Source organism: Aulonocara stuartgranti (genome assembly GCF_965226115.1).
Source record: "Aulonocara stuartgranti genome assembly, chromosome: 9".
NCBI classification, from domain to species: Eukaryota; Metazoa; Chordata; class Actinopteri; order Cichliformes; family Cichlidae; genus Aulonocara; species Aulonocara stuartgranti.
The window spans coordinates 34668626-34685300 of NC_138960.1; the positions used below are offsets into that span (position 1 = coordinate 34668626).

The following is a 16675-nucleotide window of genomic DNA, read 5'->3' on the forward strand; positions in this document are numbered from 1 at the left end:
CATAAATGTTTGCCTTTTATGACTTATTTTATCGTAAAGTGCTGGACTTACTGCACAAACACATTAGTGCGTAATGTATGTGAGCCCATAAGCTGTTGTGATTATTTTCTCTGCACACGGTAACAAAAAGCAGGGGTGTGATGTGAGCGTCCATCACGTGGTTTCATTCAGGTCAGTTTTAAAATCTTTACGGCGACGTTGCTGAAACTGATCAGAAATCTGTAGTTTGAGTAGTTTTTATTTGTGGTGTGTGCTTCTGCGTTGTTACGTATTGATCAGTTTGCAGTCATTTCATACCAGTGGCGCAGAAACATAACTCGGACTTTTGTGAGGTCACTCGGGAGTTTCCAGGGTTATAAAGAAGGTTTGCTGTTTGTGGTAACTTGTGCTGCTGGCCTCACCTGCTTCACAGCAGATTATTGCTGAGATAATCAGCTAGTATGAAATCACCACCTCTCACCAAAGTCCTGCCACGACCCCTCAGAACTCAGAGCGTGGATCGTAAGAGGACCAAAGATTGTTAAGTGTAAAAACATGGTCACTGTTCTATAAGCTCAGCATGAAATCCTAAAATAGAGCACTTACCGCTCGTATGTGTTGACTTCTCTCTTTACTTGTTCCCCATTTATCATCAGCACGATTGCAGCTTTCTACACTCTGCACAGGTTTAACCCTTTAGAGCCGGTCAGAGCGGGCACACTCTGTTTTGCGTAACTATTTTTAAATCCCGGTAGCTCTGCAACCACGTGAGCTAGCGCAATAATTTGTTTTGCATATGGAACCGGAGGAGTTGTACTTACATCTTATGCCATCAGCTTGTCCTCGGTCACAGTTTCCTTCCACATATAGCTTTGCAAAAACTGCATAAAAAGCACTTGCAGCAACAAAAACATAATATTCCAGAAACACGCTTTGCCGATCCGATCAGCTGTTTGTAACACTTCCTACGTTGGAATAGACGTCAGCGCGAACTATCGCATGTCCTCCATGACCTGCCCGAAACCGGAAGTGACGTCATTTTCGCAGAAATGTAGTTTTTTACCATCAGGGCCTCATGAGCCTGTACTGGTGTTTTTAAAAGTTACCTTTGACTTTATGACTTTCTGTGTCGTTTCTGGGATGCTGAGGACTCATATTGCACTGCTGGAAATAGTTTCTTTTGATGCATATGCTGCTTTTTTGCAAATTTGCAGTATAATATTTATTTTCGTTTTTCCTGCACTATATAAAAATTGGTGTCTTTCAAAAATAAAACTATGAAGACACTCAAAATAAATTTCCTGTGGTGGGAAACTAGTTTGTGCAACTTTTTTGTATTTACAGTTTTGAGGGATAAGCCTCTTAAATTTCTCTAACTAGAAATATATGTTAAAAAAACAAAAAACGCTTTTCAATTTTTTTGTAGTTTATTGCACTTTTTTACAATTTATGTAATTACTATGCACTTAATGCATACATATTATTAAAATCTGGGCTATAATTGTTGTATTGATGTATAGCAACTTGAAATGCTTCCAAAAAATGGCTCCACAGCATGTAAAACTATAATATAAGCTCTGGCGGACTTGGTTCTATGGTAGGTCTTAAAGGGTTAAGTCACTAATATCTCACATTCATTAATGTCATTTTAGCTGTAACTGTGTCATCACGAGAGCTGTGATAATAATGACTCTGTCAGCTTACAGCCCTTCCTGGCTTTAAATAAACTTTATTAATATACATGATGCACACACGCTGCTTCTGTCTTTGTTTGGAGAGTCGGTCGCTCTGCAGACACGTCCATGTTTCTGATTGGTCAGATGCTGCCTCTGATGCCTGCACTGCACAGCAGGCTCAACATAGCCCGATATCGTCACCTAATCTGGCTTCAGTTAACCTAACGTCAGCTATCAGGTGGTCATCAGCCGCTGCTTGTGTGCTTTTCTTATTAACACTTTGTGCATTTTAACAACATTTATATTTCTCTGCCTGTAAAACACTAATGTGCACATCTTATGTTTGACCTCTCACCTCTGACCTTTGGATCACTTTTTGGGCTTTGTTGTGTTCAAAGCTGCAGACGATTAGAGCAGTGTTTCCCAACTTTTTGGAGCCACGGCACATATTTCACATTAGAAAAATCACACTGTACACCGCTGAGCAAAAATGTCACAAACAGCATACTGATCGTTTCCCCCCACGGATCAGGCGCCGCAGAATTGGCTCGGTTTGTCCCCAGTGTACCTTTTTTGCTTTTTTCTGACCACTACTCAAGTTAGGGCCTTCATCTGGGTCAGTAGCTGTACTGCCCTCTAGTGGAAGAGAATGTAATTGTTCTGCCTGTCACTCACGCTGGTCACTGAGAGTACTAATCACCAACTAATCATTTCTCACGGCACACCTATGTGCCACGGCACAGTGGTTGGGAAACACTGACCTAGAGGATGCAGGTCACCTGTGATGAGTAATAAAGTGCAGATCAGATCAAAGACGCATTAATTCTTTTCTATACGGTGGCCTCGTACATCTAGGCTTCGCCAATTATCAACAAAAAATGTGGACGGTGAACAGATTAAACAGTTACTATATGAATTTTTCTAAAATCTAAACTTGTAAGTGTTTGAACTTCAAACCTTCGTATTATATGGTGTTGTAAAGAAAGCATAAGAGCATCTTCACCTCAGTTATAATTTGCTTTTAGGGAGTGAAACATAAGGATGATGTCCTGAATCGATTTTTGTTGTCTCATTTAACAGCAGTGTCTTTAAATAGTCCTGTTATTTATGGAAACTTGAATTGTAAATGTCTTTTATGCATGACTGAAAGTCTGATTAACAACCTGTTCAGATAGTCTAAAGAGCTTGGAAAGAAAAGCATCTGGACTTCTTTAGGGCTTAAATCCTGGGACTCTCCACCAGCTGCTCTTAGAGCTGAAGAAGCTTCTCGCATGAAACGTCTTCAACAAAACTAAAGAAGTCCAGACGCTTTTCTTTCCGAGCTCCTTAGACTACGATGATGACCTGGGTGACTGAGAACCTTCGCAGACAACCTGTTAAGATCTCGGTCTGATTCCTCCTAAGGTTCAACAAACTTCGTCTGTGCAGGAAAAACCTGCACGAGCATAATTTGTTTATTTGTTTTTGTCACAGCTGATTGTGTTTACCTTCCTTTTATTCTGTGCATCGGTTCAGATGATAAGAAGTTAAAAGGCCATGCTGTGAGGAGAGACAGGCTGAGGAAAGGTAGTGTACAGAGACTGTGTTTGTGTGAGCTCACAGCCTGCCGTGCGCTCACCTGACAGGTGTGTCTGCTTCCTAAACCCTGCAGAGGAGCAGAAAGAGGTGAAGAAGAGAGGGAAAAGGAAAGGTATCTGCACGACTCCGTTTGATGCTGAGTGACTAACTGAGCCCATAACAGCCTTAACTCTCTAACTGTCTGCCTTTTTGTTACAGAGTGAGGTCGTTCATGACTTTGTTTAGTGGCTCTGTTTGTGCTTCTGAAATACACTAATACCATTAAATACAGTAATGTTTTTACGTGTTTGAGAGTGTTTATCTCGAGTAAAAGTTGTGGATACATCCTCAGCTTTGACTGAAGTGTTACAAGATCACTGAAGTTATTTCAGACCAGTGAGGCATGAAGCTCAGAAATGTTAGTTTCAGTCAGAATAACCAAACCAGAGTCAAAAGAGAGACTCTGTGCCAGAAGTCACTCTGAGACGCCTGAAATCGCCGCTGTTTTCTTTTATTGTCAAGTTTTTGTTGTTTGCACCGCTTGCTGTGCTAGTTTGGCTTTCTGTTATCAGCAAGTAGACCTTCACTATCAAACTCTCTGATTTGTTTGTCCTCATAGAAGATGAGGTGTTAATGGCCACTGATGCTGAGGTTAAACTCCCAGAAGGTAGTGATCCCTCTGTGTGGGTTTGTGCCTGAATTTGTGGTACTGCTGTGTGTCATGGGCTGTTTTTCCTTCTGTGTATTATTAGTAGAGGTTACAGGAGAGGCTACTGAGAAGAAGAACACGACTCGAGGTACTAAAACCTGCCGACTGCATGTCCAGAGTGTCCTGTACTGTGTATAATTTTATAACTAAAGAATGCAGAAAGTGTGAATTTTAGGGGCGTAAGTGATTGAAGCAACTGCCAGTGACAGCAAAGGGTGCCATTAGTTAACCCATGCTAGGATAGTAAACACCGGAGCCTCGAATATCCGCTGTGACTCACAGTCAGTTATACCTATCGTGGTCGCCCCTTTAGTCATTTAAAATTTGGCTGATATCAGCTTCAAGGTTATCTTCCCTTGCACCCCTGGACGGTTTCCATCACTGGACATCCCTGCAAGTGGCTACTTGCCCTCTCCTGTCTGTGATTTCACCGCAGTCCTCCAACTCTAACCCAAATTTCATGTCGTAGAGCAAAGATGGTGATGACTGCTAATTTCCCTCGGGATGAATAAAGTATTCTGATTCTGATTCTGATTCTGGGTCTCTGGCTACAACCAAGAGACTAAAAGAGCTATTCTGACTCAGAGTCTATTGTGTCCGAGCCCAAAGCTAGTCCGTCACGAGCAAGACTTTTTATTTCATTTTTCAACTTGCGCGCCATGAAATTAAACTCCCAGAGAAAGACTATTCAGACAGACTTTACTGTAAAGTCCCGACTCTTTAAACTGAAGAACATTCAGAGGAAAACGCCTGAACTAGGAATCTGTGTGACGAATCGACTGTTTTTTTTATTTCTGCCTCTAAGATGTTACCCACCTACACTCTCTGGAGCTGTAGCCTCACCACACCTCGCCAGAATTGTCCCTATTAATTTGTTCTCTTCCACAAGATGAAGTTGAAGATTTTGCTGTTTTGAGACAGTGGAGAAAGTACAAGCGGTCAGAACAGGAAATACCAGCAGTAGTGGAAGCTGCCCAGAGGTAGGAAAGCAACGACCATGAAGGTGAAATCAGCCAAATTTAAATCGGATAAAGTTTGATTTTCACGAGTCTCACGTCGTACACACTGACGAGTTCTTCACAGGGATAATTTAATCCTTGATTCTAATAAATTGAACTCTGTGGATGTTTTGTAAAAGCAACATAATCCTAAGTCTTAAACAGTCGACCCCATTTGTGTGGCTTTTAAATTGACCCTAACATCTCCCCTGCATCTCTAACATTTCCTTGGTTGCTGTGTGCCAGCACACTAATGAGTCGTAGTGGTGAGCATGTGGACAGTAATCTTAAGACTTTTCACCTCAAGCCTCAGACCACGTCGTCCGAGGCGCCATGCTGCGTTCGACTCTGAAGAACGAGTTGAGGACGATCCATGAGAAGATGGAGGCCAAGAGGATCGCTCGCATCGCAGTGGCTGAGATTAGGGCTTTTCTCACCCAAGAGGAGGAAGCAAGGGAGGCAGTCTGGGTGCTGAAGAAGAAGGAGCTGGAGGTGGCTGAGGAGCAACTCAGACAGGAGAGGGAAAGTGAAGAGAGGAGAAAGGAGGCAGAGAGGTTGGAAAAGGAGAGATTGGAGAAGGAGAGGATAGAAAAGGAAAAGATTGAGAAGGACAAGCTGGAAAAGGAAGCCAAGGAGAAAGCTGAGAGAGAAAGGTTAGCTCAAGAGAAGGCAGAAAAAGAGAGACTGGAAATGGAGAGGCTTGCTAAAGAAAAGGCAGCTAGAGAAGAAAAGGAAAGAATGGAGAAAGAGAGGGTGGAGAGGGAAAAGGCAGAGAGGGAGAAACAGGAGAAAGAAAGAGTGGAAAGCGAGAGGGCTGAAAAGGAAAGGCTTGAGAGGGAACGCATTGCCAAAGAAAGAGAGAGAACAGAGCGGGAGAAGGCAGAGAGGGAAAGATTAGAAAGGGAGAGACTTGAGAAGGAAAGGGTCGCCAAGGAAAGACTAGAGAAAGAAAGGGTCGCCAAGGAGAAGGAAAGACTAGAGAAAGAAAGGGTCGCCAAGGAAAGACTAGAGAAAGAAAGGGTCGCCAAGGAGAAGGAAAGACTAGAGAAAGAAAGGATCGCCAAGGAAAGACTAGAGAAAGAAAGGATCGCCAAGGAAAGACTAGAGAAAGAAAGGATCGCCAAGGAAAGACTAGAGAAAGAAAGGATCGCCAAGGAGAAGGAAAGACTAGAGAAAGAAAGGATCGCCAAGGAAAGACTAGAGAAAGAAAGGATCGCCAAGGAGAAGGAAAGACTAGAGAAAGAAAGGGTCGCCAAGGAAAGACTAGAGAAAGAAAGGATCGCCAAGGAGAAGGAAAGACTAGAGAAAGAAAGGGTCGCCAAGGAAAAGGAAAGACTAGAGAAAGAAAGGGTCGCCAAGGAAAGACTAGAGAAAGAAAGGATCGCCAAGGAGAAGGAAAGACTAGAGAAAGAAAGGATCGCCAAGGAAAGACTAGAGAAAGAAAGGATCGCCAAGGAGAAGGAAAGACTAGAGAAAGAAAGGATCGCCAAGGAAAAGGAAAGACTAGAGAAAGAAAGGATCGCCAAGGAAAAGGAAAGACTAGAGAAAGAAAGGGTCGCCAAGGAAAGACTAGAGAAAGAAAGGATCGCCAAGGAGAAGGAAAGACTAGAGAAAGAAAGGGTCGCCAAGGAAAAGGAAAGACTAGAGAAAGAAAGGGTCGCCAAGGAAAGACTAGAGAAAGAAAGGATCGCCAAGGAGAAGGAAAGACTAGAGAAAGAAAGGATCGCCAAGGAAAAGGAAAGACTAGAGAAAGAAAGGATCGCCAAGGAAAAGGAAAGACTAGAGAAAGAAAGGATCGCCAAGGAAAGACTAGAGAAAGAAAGGATCGCCAAGGAGAAGGAAAGACTAGAGAAAGAAAGGATCGCCAAGGAAAGACTAGAGAAAGAAAGGATCGCCAAGGAAAGACTAGAGAAAGAAAGGATCGCCAAGGAAAGACTAGAGAAAGAAAGGATCGCCAAGGAAAGACTAGAGAAAGAAAGGATCGCCAAGGAAAGACTAGAGAAAGAAAGGATCGCCAAGGAAAAGGAAAGACTAGAGAAAGAAAGGATCGCCAAGGAGAAGGAAAGACTAGAGAAAGAAAGGATCGCCAAAGAGAAGGCAGAAAGGGAAAGATTGGAGAGGGAACGGATCGCCAAGGAGAAGGAAAGATTGGAAAAAGAAAGGATTGCGAAGGAGAAGGCGGAGAAGGAAAGATTGGAGAGACAATGGATCGCCAAAGAAAAGGAACGACTTGAGAAAGAGAAGATCGCCAAGGAGAAAGCAGAAAAAGAAAGACTGGAAAGGGAACGGCTTGTTAAGGAAAGAGACAGACTCGCCAGAGAAAAGATAGACAAGGAAAGGATAGAGAAGGAGCGCTTAGCCAAAGAAAGGGCAAGAGTCGCACAGGATAAGGAGAAATTAGAGCGAGAAAGAGTAGAAAAAGAAACGACAGAGAGAAACGAGAGGGAGAGGATGGAACGGGAAAGACTGGAGAGGGCAGCGAAGATGAAGCTAGAGCGGGAGAAAACTGAAAAGGAGAAGATGGAGGTGGAGCGGCTGGCGAAAGAGGGCGTGGTGAGACAAGGAAATGGCTTAAAGAGACGAGTGCTACTGGAGAGGAAGCTGAACAGTTCGCAGGTGAAAGGTGAGATAACTGAGAGAGTGACCATGACGACGGTCAGGAGAGAGAAGAGCGTCTTAGAAGAGAAGAAGAAAATGCCTCACGGCACAAAGTGATGACCTCACAAATGGTCATGGCTCTGATTTGCCAGCCTCAGCTCCCATATTCGGGAAACGGATGAAAAGCTACTCGGTGGGGTTTGAAGGTCTTGTAACCACCCAGCAAAGACGATGCTGAACACAAGTCTGAACACACTTTGCAATCCAGGCAGTTGTTTTGAGTCTCCTTTGTAAATTAAATAAATACAAACGGACAATCTGATTAAAAACCCCTCTTCAAGTTTTATCCCCAACAGAGGTTTAAAATGTTTTCCCTCCAACGTGTTCTGCTTCTGTTGCTCATTCACAAAGTTACAGGACATTACACCTTCATTAAGGGCTCAAACCAGAGTCTTCAGTCTTAACTGTGATACAGACACCACACAGCTGGAACTGTGGTGAACTAGAAATTAGTATTTCAAGCCAAACCACTCACACATGACTGTATTTGATGCACAGAAAGCAGTAGCGTGGCTTCAGGGCAAATTCACCATTAATCTACAGATGTGGCCCACAGATTGTTTCCCTTGTGTTACTGCTGCTCTTTCAGTGCTGCAGACCTCTTCAAACAGGCCGATTTTCAAAAGGCCAGTTTCATGAGATTTATGTTGTCTTTGTTTTTCTCATTTTTATGAGACTTTGGTTGATGATGTGACATTTATGGTTTTTCTTATCATGTTTTTTGCTCAAAGGATGAGAGCCAGTATAAGGCGTCTGAATTGTAAGTGTTGAGCTTTAGTTCAAAGTCATGTAGTGGATCTAAGTGGTGAAGGATGTTCGAGGACACCGGCTTTTAAAATAACCTGTAATAACTGTTGTGTAGTGACGAAGCATCAGGAAGTCACGTGTCGTGAGCTGAATAAAGAAACTTTCACAGCCTCTGAAATTATTTTGTTTTTCCTCCAAAATGTGAGAAAATGTTTGCTGAATAAATCCCGCTCATCACATTAAGATGGTTTCTTTCTCGTGGTTTAATAAAAATGAAAAAGCTACAATATGAGTTCATTTTTAGAGACACAAAGACTCGTGTAATTTTTTTAAACCCCGTTTGTTTCATTACCTCTCTCTGTTTAATGGCAGTAGAAAGCAAGCTGTTTGACTTATTCTCACTTGCTTGATTATCAATAACGAAACAACACATTTCATTTCATTGCTGCTTTGCAGGGTGGCCGGTTAGCTCAGCTGGTTAGAGCGTGGTGCTAATAACGCCGAGGTCACGGGGTCGACCCCCGTACGGGCCAAAGTTTCATGTCTTTTATGCCGACTAGGTTTGTGTTGTTACGGATGAACATGTTAGCATCTTGCTAACCAACCTACTGATGCTTCTGTGAAGCTGTGTCTCCTTCCAGCACCAAAAAAACAACATGGAGGTCAGCTGGACAAATAGGTCTGACTCTGACAAGGTCACAGGTTTGACTCCCATATAGGCAAAGTGGAGAGCTTTTACTTGTTCTCTGTGCTTCCTTTCCTGTTGGTTAAAGCCTCTTTCGTGTAAGCTATTGTTAGCTCTGTGGGATAGAGCGTGGTGCTAGTAATGGCAATGTTATGGGTTCAGTCCCTACACAGAGCAGGTGTATGTGCTATTTAAAGGCAGTGGAGGTGGTCTCAGGTTGGGCAGGAGGCTGGAGTTGGGTTATCAAGTGCATCCAGAGAATTTGTGGAAGCATCACACTTATTTCTTTCATCAAAGCTGGAGCTCAGACTTCTTGGATGGTCTGTTAGTACAATAACCTCACTGCAGCACAGCATGTTATTGGTCAGGTAGCGTCATTAAAAGGCTCCAAGAGCATCAACATGGTCCAAAAGTCCACTTCAGGGTCTTCGATTAGCTGAGGTGAAGCCTTGCAGACCCTGGAGGTCTCTGCTTGGTGCAGAGAGGGTTTTTTTTCCATAACCAAAATACATGCAAACATCCCCAACAGTCCAACAGCAAAGCCTGTTGAGCATTAACAACGAGGGCAGAATCCCTCTTCCTCTGCTCAGTGCTATCTCGAGCCACCACTGCTTCCTTCTGTGCTCACCGTGTGCTTGCTGCTTCGATCCTATCAGCTCAGATTTCCTTCCACAGGAAGATTATCGGGGTGCTGGCGCTCCCGAGCTCCCTGCTGCTGTCGGTTAAACGTCTTAAAAACGAAACCCCGCTTTTTGTTTTTAAAGGCACTGTCACACTTGGCTGTAGACCAAATCAGGTTTATATAAAGTTCACACAATTCAGAGCTTCCTCCTTCTGCTATGTCCCATCTTCTTCTCTGAGTGCTGCAGTCTGGTTTTTATGTATGCTACTCTCAAAGGGACGAGAACCATTTTTCCTTAAGTTTCCCATGTGTACATATCTACTTTTTCACATCAGTCGTCCCTCATTGTTGGCCTTAAATCAGAAATACAGAGATTTTTAAAAGCTTATTATGGTCTAAACGAGTCTTTAAAGCTGATTTGTAAACAGTTATTTAACATTTCATCAGATCTGGAAGGAAAGGCGCTGTTTTTCGAGAGCTCGCTTTACGTTTAATTGTCAAATAAAAAGCTGTAAATAACTTGGCGTGGTCTTTAAAACATTTATATCCTGAACACTGAACAGGACTGAAAGAAGCAAAGAGGCTGCATGTAGGAGACACACCTGAGAAGCAAACAGGTAAGTTTATACACACACACACACACACACACACACACACACACACACACACCCTCTGGCTCTGCTGACTCTCTTCTGATACCTGAGAAAACCTCCTGGGAGCTGACCTGATTCCCACCTGTGGATTTGGACCTGCGAGCGTCTCTGTGTCCTGCCAACAAAGCCTGACCGGCTTCACACTGAAGTTCTATATCAGTTCCACCCTGGAGCTCCTCCACAGTGGGAGCTGCCCAGTACAACCAGTCTGCTAGTGTCTGAGCTCTGCTGGAAACCTGATTTGTTCTCAGCGTACTTCCTGTCACCGCTCATTTTCTTTGCTATTGTTTAAAATTGCTGAACTACTGATGTCTTTTTATTATGTTCACGTTGACATCAGTATTATAGAGAAATATACGTTTTATTTATTGAAAGAGATCTTTAATCTAACTTTTGCACTTAGATGATCTCGCTTTGGTTTTTGGTTCCTTAAATGCAGAAATTTTGAAGGAAATATTGAATGAAAGCCACACTTTGTATAAGTTTATCTTTAATTATTTTACTACACTATTTAATGAATAATTATGCCTTTTTTTTTGTATTTTTGTTCAGCGATCAGGAGTTTGTTTAATAGGTTTCTAGTATTCACAGCCATTAGAGTCTGAGTGATTCGGTTTAAGTCATTTTGTCTTGTCAGCTCTACACTGCTGTGGCCGGTTAGCTCAGCAGGTTAGAGCATGGTGCTAATAACGCCAAGGTCACGGGTTCGACCCCCGTACGGGCCAAATTCATGACTGGCAATAATTATGTTTCTGAAGTCAAATGTTTATCTCAGACGCCGTGGTAAATACTTTCCTAAAACATCTTATGTGGAGATAGAGGCTTTTATTGTGAAAGGCGCAAACAGGATGAAGCTGATTTCACACTTGCATGGAACAAAAACGGTTTCCTGTGCAGACCGGATGACAGGACAAACAGACACTTCTGCTATTTCTTATTTTTTCTCCACTTCAAAGTCGGAAAAAACTTCAAACGTCACAATTTTTATAAATCTGTGAGAATTAAAAATTGTACAGAGTTAAATTGTATCAAAATGGAAGTCAGAAAGCATCAACAAACTCTTGTTTTTCCTTTAAAAACACATTTGTTCAACTTAGTTTTCAACTTTTTCACCTTTTTGCTCCATCTTGTGGTACAAACTGGTATTACATGGAAGTACAGCCTGGCACTAGTTCAACTTCAGTAGATAACTCTTTACTATAATACATGCATGCTGTTTATGGTTTAGTTCATTTGGACAGACGTTAAACATTAATTTACAAAAGTACCTCTAAAACCAGTAAATGAGTTTAATGGATAAATAAATCTGCTTCCAGTGCTGTCCTGCCTCTGTGTGTCAGCCCTGCGACAGACTGGCGAGCTGTCCAGGGTGTACCCCGCCTCTCGCCCTATGACAGCTGCGATAAGCTCCAGCAACCCTGATAAGTGGAAGCGCGTCTATTTAATGCTTGACTAAATAGAACCTGACTTGAAATAAATGCTCCTAAACATCATAGTCCTGCCGTTTGTGATGCTCAGCGGCTTCCTTACCTGGATTCTAACCTGGATTTGAAAGGATGGAGGAGGATGTTGGACTTCTGACGGGTGTTCAGAATATAATCACTGTCTGCTTTTACCTGTCATAAATCACACATGATGTTTACACTGAGCATGTTTTAATCTTACTTCAGTCATTCCTCTTTTTATCCTGTAAACTTTAAGTGTTAAAAACTGAAGAAACCATCAAGCCTGAAACAGCCAATCAGCAAGCTGCAGAGCCGCGAGACGTCGAGCCGACAGAGGCCGCGCCATCCGTGACTCCGCCCAGACAGAGCGAATCAGGTACGCGTGAGCAAGTCTGCTGAATGAAGGACAAATTCAGTCCAGTCACCTGAAGGAGAAATAAGTTTGGGAGCAGCAGATCAGTCATACAAAGTGTTTGAGCTGGTGATAGAATAAAATAAGGTTTAAGGTCCAGACCTGCAGGTCTCTGAAGAGTTTGTCACATGAGGACTAACCTGACTGACAGAGCGACAAACACAAAATATAAAAGCATGTAGTCGACTCCACGTGGCTGAAAGTGAAGCTGCTCTGTGTGTGGCCGCGTCGTATCCACAGCACCTGTATGAGTCTGAATGCTCACGTTACCTGCTGCCCCACACACCTGTGAGGTCACTGATTGGCTCCCTCACCTGTTGATGTCATGATGGTAACATTATGGCTTCTTTCTGTGTGTGTGTGTGTGTGTGTGTGTGTGTGTGTGTGTGTGTGTGGTTGGTCCAGCTTCTGGATCTCAGGATGTGGAGTCTGAAATCCAAGGTTGGTGCTGCTGCTGCTGCTGCTGCTGCTGCATGCCTCCACCTTGCCTCCACCTTCTCCTTCTGCCTCTGGATGATGACATGTTCACGCCTGCATCTGTATTTCTGTTTACATTTCACACGTTAATATGAAGAACAAAAACACAGCAGTTATCACTGACTGACACCATTTTCTGTTGAATATTTGCTTTTTGTGTCACTTTCCTGGATTGTAGCTTTTAAAAAGATGTAATCAAACAAAGCTCTGAGTGCATCAGTGGAGCGCTGCTCCCTGTGCAGCTTTGAAGCACACGCAGAAGTTTATTAGTGAGCTCTGTGACTTCAGTCCTCCAGGGGTTTTTAAATAATGTGTTCAGCATTGAAGGAACAGGCCGGCTTAACAGAACCTAAAACTAGACTTTTAGATGGCAGTTATGGCAGTGATGGTTATCTTCTGTGTCTCTGCTTCAGGCACTGAGCAGGCGTTTAGCCGATCATTAGACCCAAAGTGAATAGAATGAGCTGTGCTTAAGTCAGAGACATGAGAGGAACAGAAAGAGTCTTTGTTTTGCTGCTGTTTAATGACTGCTGCACGTTAGAGCTCTGAAACTTAAACCTGCCACGTTTAGTATCAGGGCTGGCTGCAGCCTGATGCAGACTGCAGCGCTGTAACTGTCGTTCATGTTAGGCTCTATGAAGCACACTCCTTCTGGGCAGACTCTGTATCGAAGTTAAGGCGGACTGCAAATGAGAGATCGATGAAAATGTCACACTTTGTTGTTTTTTAAGCCAAACTCTGGAGAGATAATCGGCTCCAGACCAGGATATCCACCCAGCAGGTTAAAAGAGCCGCCACACACCTGCCACCCATTCATCTTGTTGTTCGTGACCTCGTAGCTGCTACAGTCCAGATGTGGCAGGTCGCCCTCTGCTGGAGGAGTGAAGGGACGCTGCATCGCTGCTCTGCTTCTTCTTCTCTGCATTTATTCCTTCAGTGCAATGCATGATGGGACGCCGTGCTTGGGTAGTGAGCTTCTGTCCTGTTCGTTTCATCAGGCATGAGGCTTGTTTCATATTTGGAGTTTATTAAGACTACAGTGGAGCGAGTGACTTCAGACAGCTCACACTTCTGCCTCTTCCACACATCTTTGTGTGTGTGTGTGTGTGTGTGTGTGTGTCTGTGTCTGTGTGTGTGTGTCTGTGTGTGTCTGTGTGTGTGTGTGTGTGTGTGTGCTTTAACTCATTTTACTGATTCTCCACCTCTAGCTGCTGTGCCCCTCCCTCCGCCAGCAGAGGACAGCTTTGTACCAGGTCAGTTAAACAACCAGGCGGGTTTAAAAAAAGGTTTCTTATTCTTCTCGAGCGGGTGGAGGGTCAGGGTGGAGGTTTAAAGATGGAGGTGAAAGGGAGGATATATGGGACAGATGGTGATGTGTATGGAGGTCCTTCAAAAATGCCCCGAAATGGAAAACTGTCCTTTTTCCTCAAACTAGCTGACAGCATGTGGAGACCCAGAAATGAGATGATTGATAAACTGAGAGGATCGATTAGTGAATCGTGTCCAGATTAAGGAACAGAGCGAATCTGTTGTCAGATCTTCAAACTCGTGAAGGAATCATTTTGAGTTAAAGCAGCTGAAACATATCAAAAGTTTACTTCTTAAACTTCATAATGAAGGAAAGTGTGATTGATCTAAACGAGTACGTTTCATTCGGCCAGCTTACATAAATGTGACATTTCACTCTGTACTTACTTTCCTGGATGTAATTAGATTACTTAAAGTATTTTGGGCGTGTGTGACCACGTGATCACGAACAATCATAGTGACGTCTGTGTCTTTGTTTGTCGTAGATGATCCTCGGGAAAGCATCGGTCCTTACGGTGAGCGGCCTCTGTCTCTCTGTGATGTCACTAAACGTTACTTCCTGTTAATCGCTCTTTTTCTCGTCCTCTTCTTCAGGCGATGAAGCCAACACGATTGACACCACTGGAGGTGAGACAGCAGCATGTGAGGGCAGAAACCACGATGGTTGGAAGTTTGTGGTAAAAGATAAAGACGATGATGATGGTGGTTTTGTTTCCTGTTGCAGTTCTGCTGGCCGAGCGTCAGACTGAGGAGAGCTCCGGTGAGTCAGGCTCAGATTACTGCTTCTACTCATATGTGCATGTTTTTAGCGTTCAGCCTCTTCTCATGTGTGCTGATGTTCCTCCGTGTGGTGAGGATGTTGTTTCAGGGAGGCCCGATGGAGCCGTCCTGCTTTACTCTGATTGTTTGATTCCTCAAAGTGTCTCCAAGACGGAGATCTCAGAGATCCCTGTATGAAAGAAAGTGTGCGAGATCGAGTTTGATGTCTTCTCTTTGATAGGAAGTATTGTCTGTAATAAGCGATCCGTTATTTAATGTCATGAAATGAGATTAACGTGTTTGTCCACAGCTCTGACACTGTGGAGTGTGTCATGCGTGAATCTGAATCACTGACTTTCTGTCCTTCAGTGGAGTTTGCAGAATACGTGACGAGCTCCAAGCTGACACAGGAAGCAGGTATCTGCAGCACAGGCTTCAGCCTGAAACACTCACTACAGGTTATTTTTACTCTGATAGACGATGTTGTGTTTTCACACACACCACTGAGTGTTGCTTGACTGTGACCCACATTTCCCGTATGTCTGGGGTAAAAACACCTACGTGTTTTTCTCTTTTGCATCTGGCACAAACTCTCTGCATCTCATGAGCAGCTTTTCCTCTTCCTGGGCCAACACATTTGTCAGTGACACAGCTGAGCTGAAGTGGCCCAGATGAAGACTCAGTGTGTCTGCAGCCGCTTTCTGTAGTTAATCAGCATCTGAATAATTGGCCAAATTAAACAAAGCGTCTCTTCAAACAGACGCAGTGAAGGAGCTGGAAGTTACACATCATGACCAGTATGAGGCTTGAACCCACGACCGTGGCGTTATTAGCACCACACGCTAACCAGCTGAGCTAACTGGCCACTGCTCTGTGCTCGAACACTACCTGTGGAAATATCCAGTGTGACTGTTTAACCTGATGACATGAAGCTGTTCACCGATCGGGTCGTTTATCAGAATCAGGATACTTTATTGATCCCAGAGGACATGATGTGGTCGCAGTCGCTCCAGGACAGTCGGAGCAGTAACGGACTCAACTAATAGTTTCGTTAAAGTTACAAAATATATACAAATAGCTCAATTATAAATATCCAGAATATTACAGAGATTAAATATATATGATTAACATTTCACTCTATTACTGGCCTTGTTGATCAGTCTATTCAGTCTGTTGGCATCTGCGACCCTCAACCTGCTGCCCCAGCATGCAACACAGCGGTCCCCAACCCCCGGGTCACGGACTGGGACCGGGCCGTGAGAGCTGATCCGGGTGTAAAATTTATGGTTTTTATGGTTTCCGTCGTTAACTCGGTTTCCCTGGGTCTTTTCCCGTGTTGTAGTCGTCTGTCTTATTTTGAAAGAAATATTTACGTGTTACCATAGCGACCAGAGAGCATTAAGGGGCAGAGAGGAGGATGTTCCTCTCATGTTGGTGCATTTCAGGAGGACGCTGCTAATAAAGTTACACAGTGAATTCATGTTTATTATTATCTTTACAAAATACCAGGTTCTGTCGTATCGTTTTATTTTGTTGCACCTTAGTGGTCGGTCTGTGAAAATATTGTCAGACATTAAACCGTCCGTGGAGCAAAAAAGGTCGGGGACCGCTGACATCGAGGATAGCATTGGCCACAACAGACTCATAGAAAATCCTGAGCTTTGTCCGACAGATGCTGAAGGACCTCAGCCGCCTCAGAAAATACAGACGACTCAGTAACCCAGTCCGGTTTAATCCGAGGGATTTATATGCAAATGTCACATGGTCCTCCTAAAGCTCACAAATTCATAAACAAATTTGTCCTGAAACTGTGTCAGCTGGGATAGACTCCAGCCTCTGCAACCCTGAACTGGATGGATGGATGGATGGAGGGTGGATGGATGGATGGATAGATGGATGGATGGATGGAGGGTGGGTGGATGGATGGAGGGTGGGTGGATGGATGGTGGGTGGGTGGATGGATGGAGGGTGGATGGAGGGTGGATGGATG

General features: G+C 43.7%; 1 protein-coding gene across 8 annotated transcripts in view; it reads left to right on the plus strand.

Annotated features, from left to right (window-relative positions):
* The window catches only part of unm_hu7910 (un-named hu7910), a 49147-nt gene that overhangs the window by 24282 nt on the left and 8190 nt on the right, over positions 1–16675 (plus strand). For 2 of the 8 annotated variants that reach the window (XM_082546334.1, XM_082546336.1), the window contains 8 exons: positions 10195–10248; positions 11986–12105; positions 12547–12582; positions 13827–13871; positions 14412–14441; positions 14521–14553; positions 14651–14686; positions 15055–15102. In XM_082546334.1, the coding sequence (XP_082402460.1) occupies positions 10195–10248; positions 11986–12105; positions 12547–12582; positions 13827–13871; positions 14412–14441; positions 14521–14553; positions 14651–14686; positions 15055–15102 (402 nt within the window). Of the gene's footprint in view, positions 1–3170; positions 3222–3306; positions 3346–3831; positions 3880–3964; positions 4010–5226; positions 8568–10194; positions 10249–11985; positions 12106–12546; positions 12583–13826; positions 13872–14411; positions 14442–14520; positions 14554–14650; positions 14687–15054; positions 15103–16675 lie in introns of those variants that run through there. The other 6 variants (XM_082546331.1, XM_082546333.1, XM_082546337.1 and 3 more) reach the window with 5 other exon arrangements.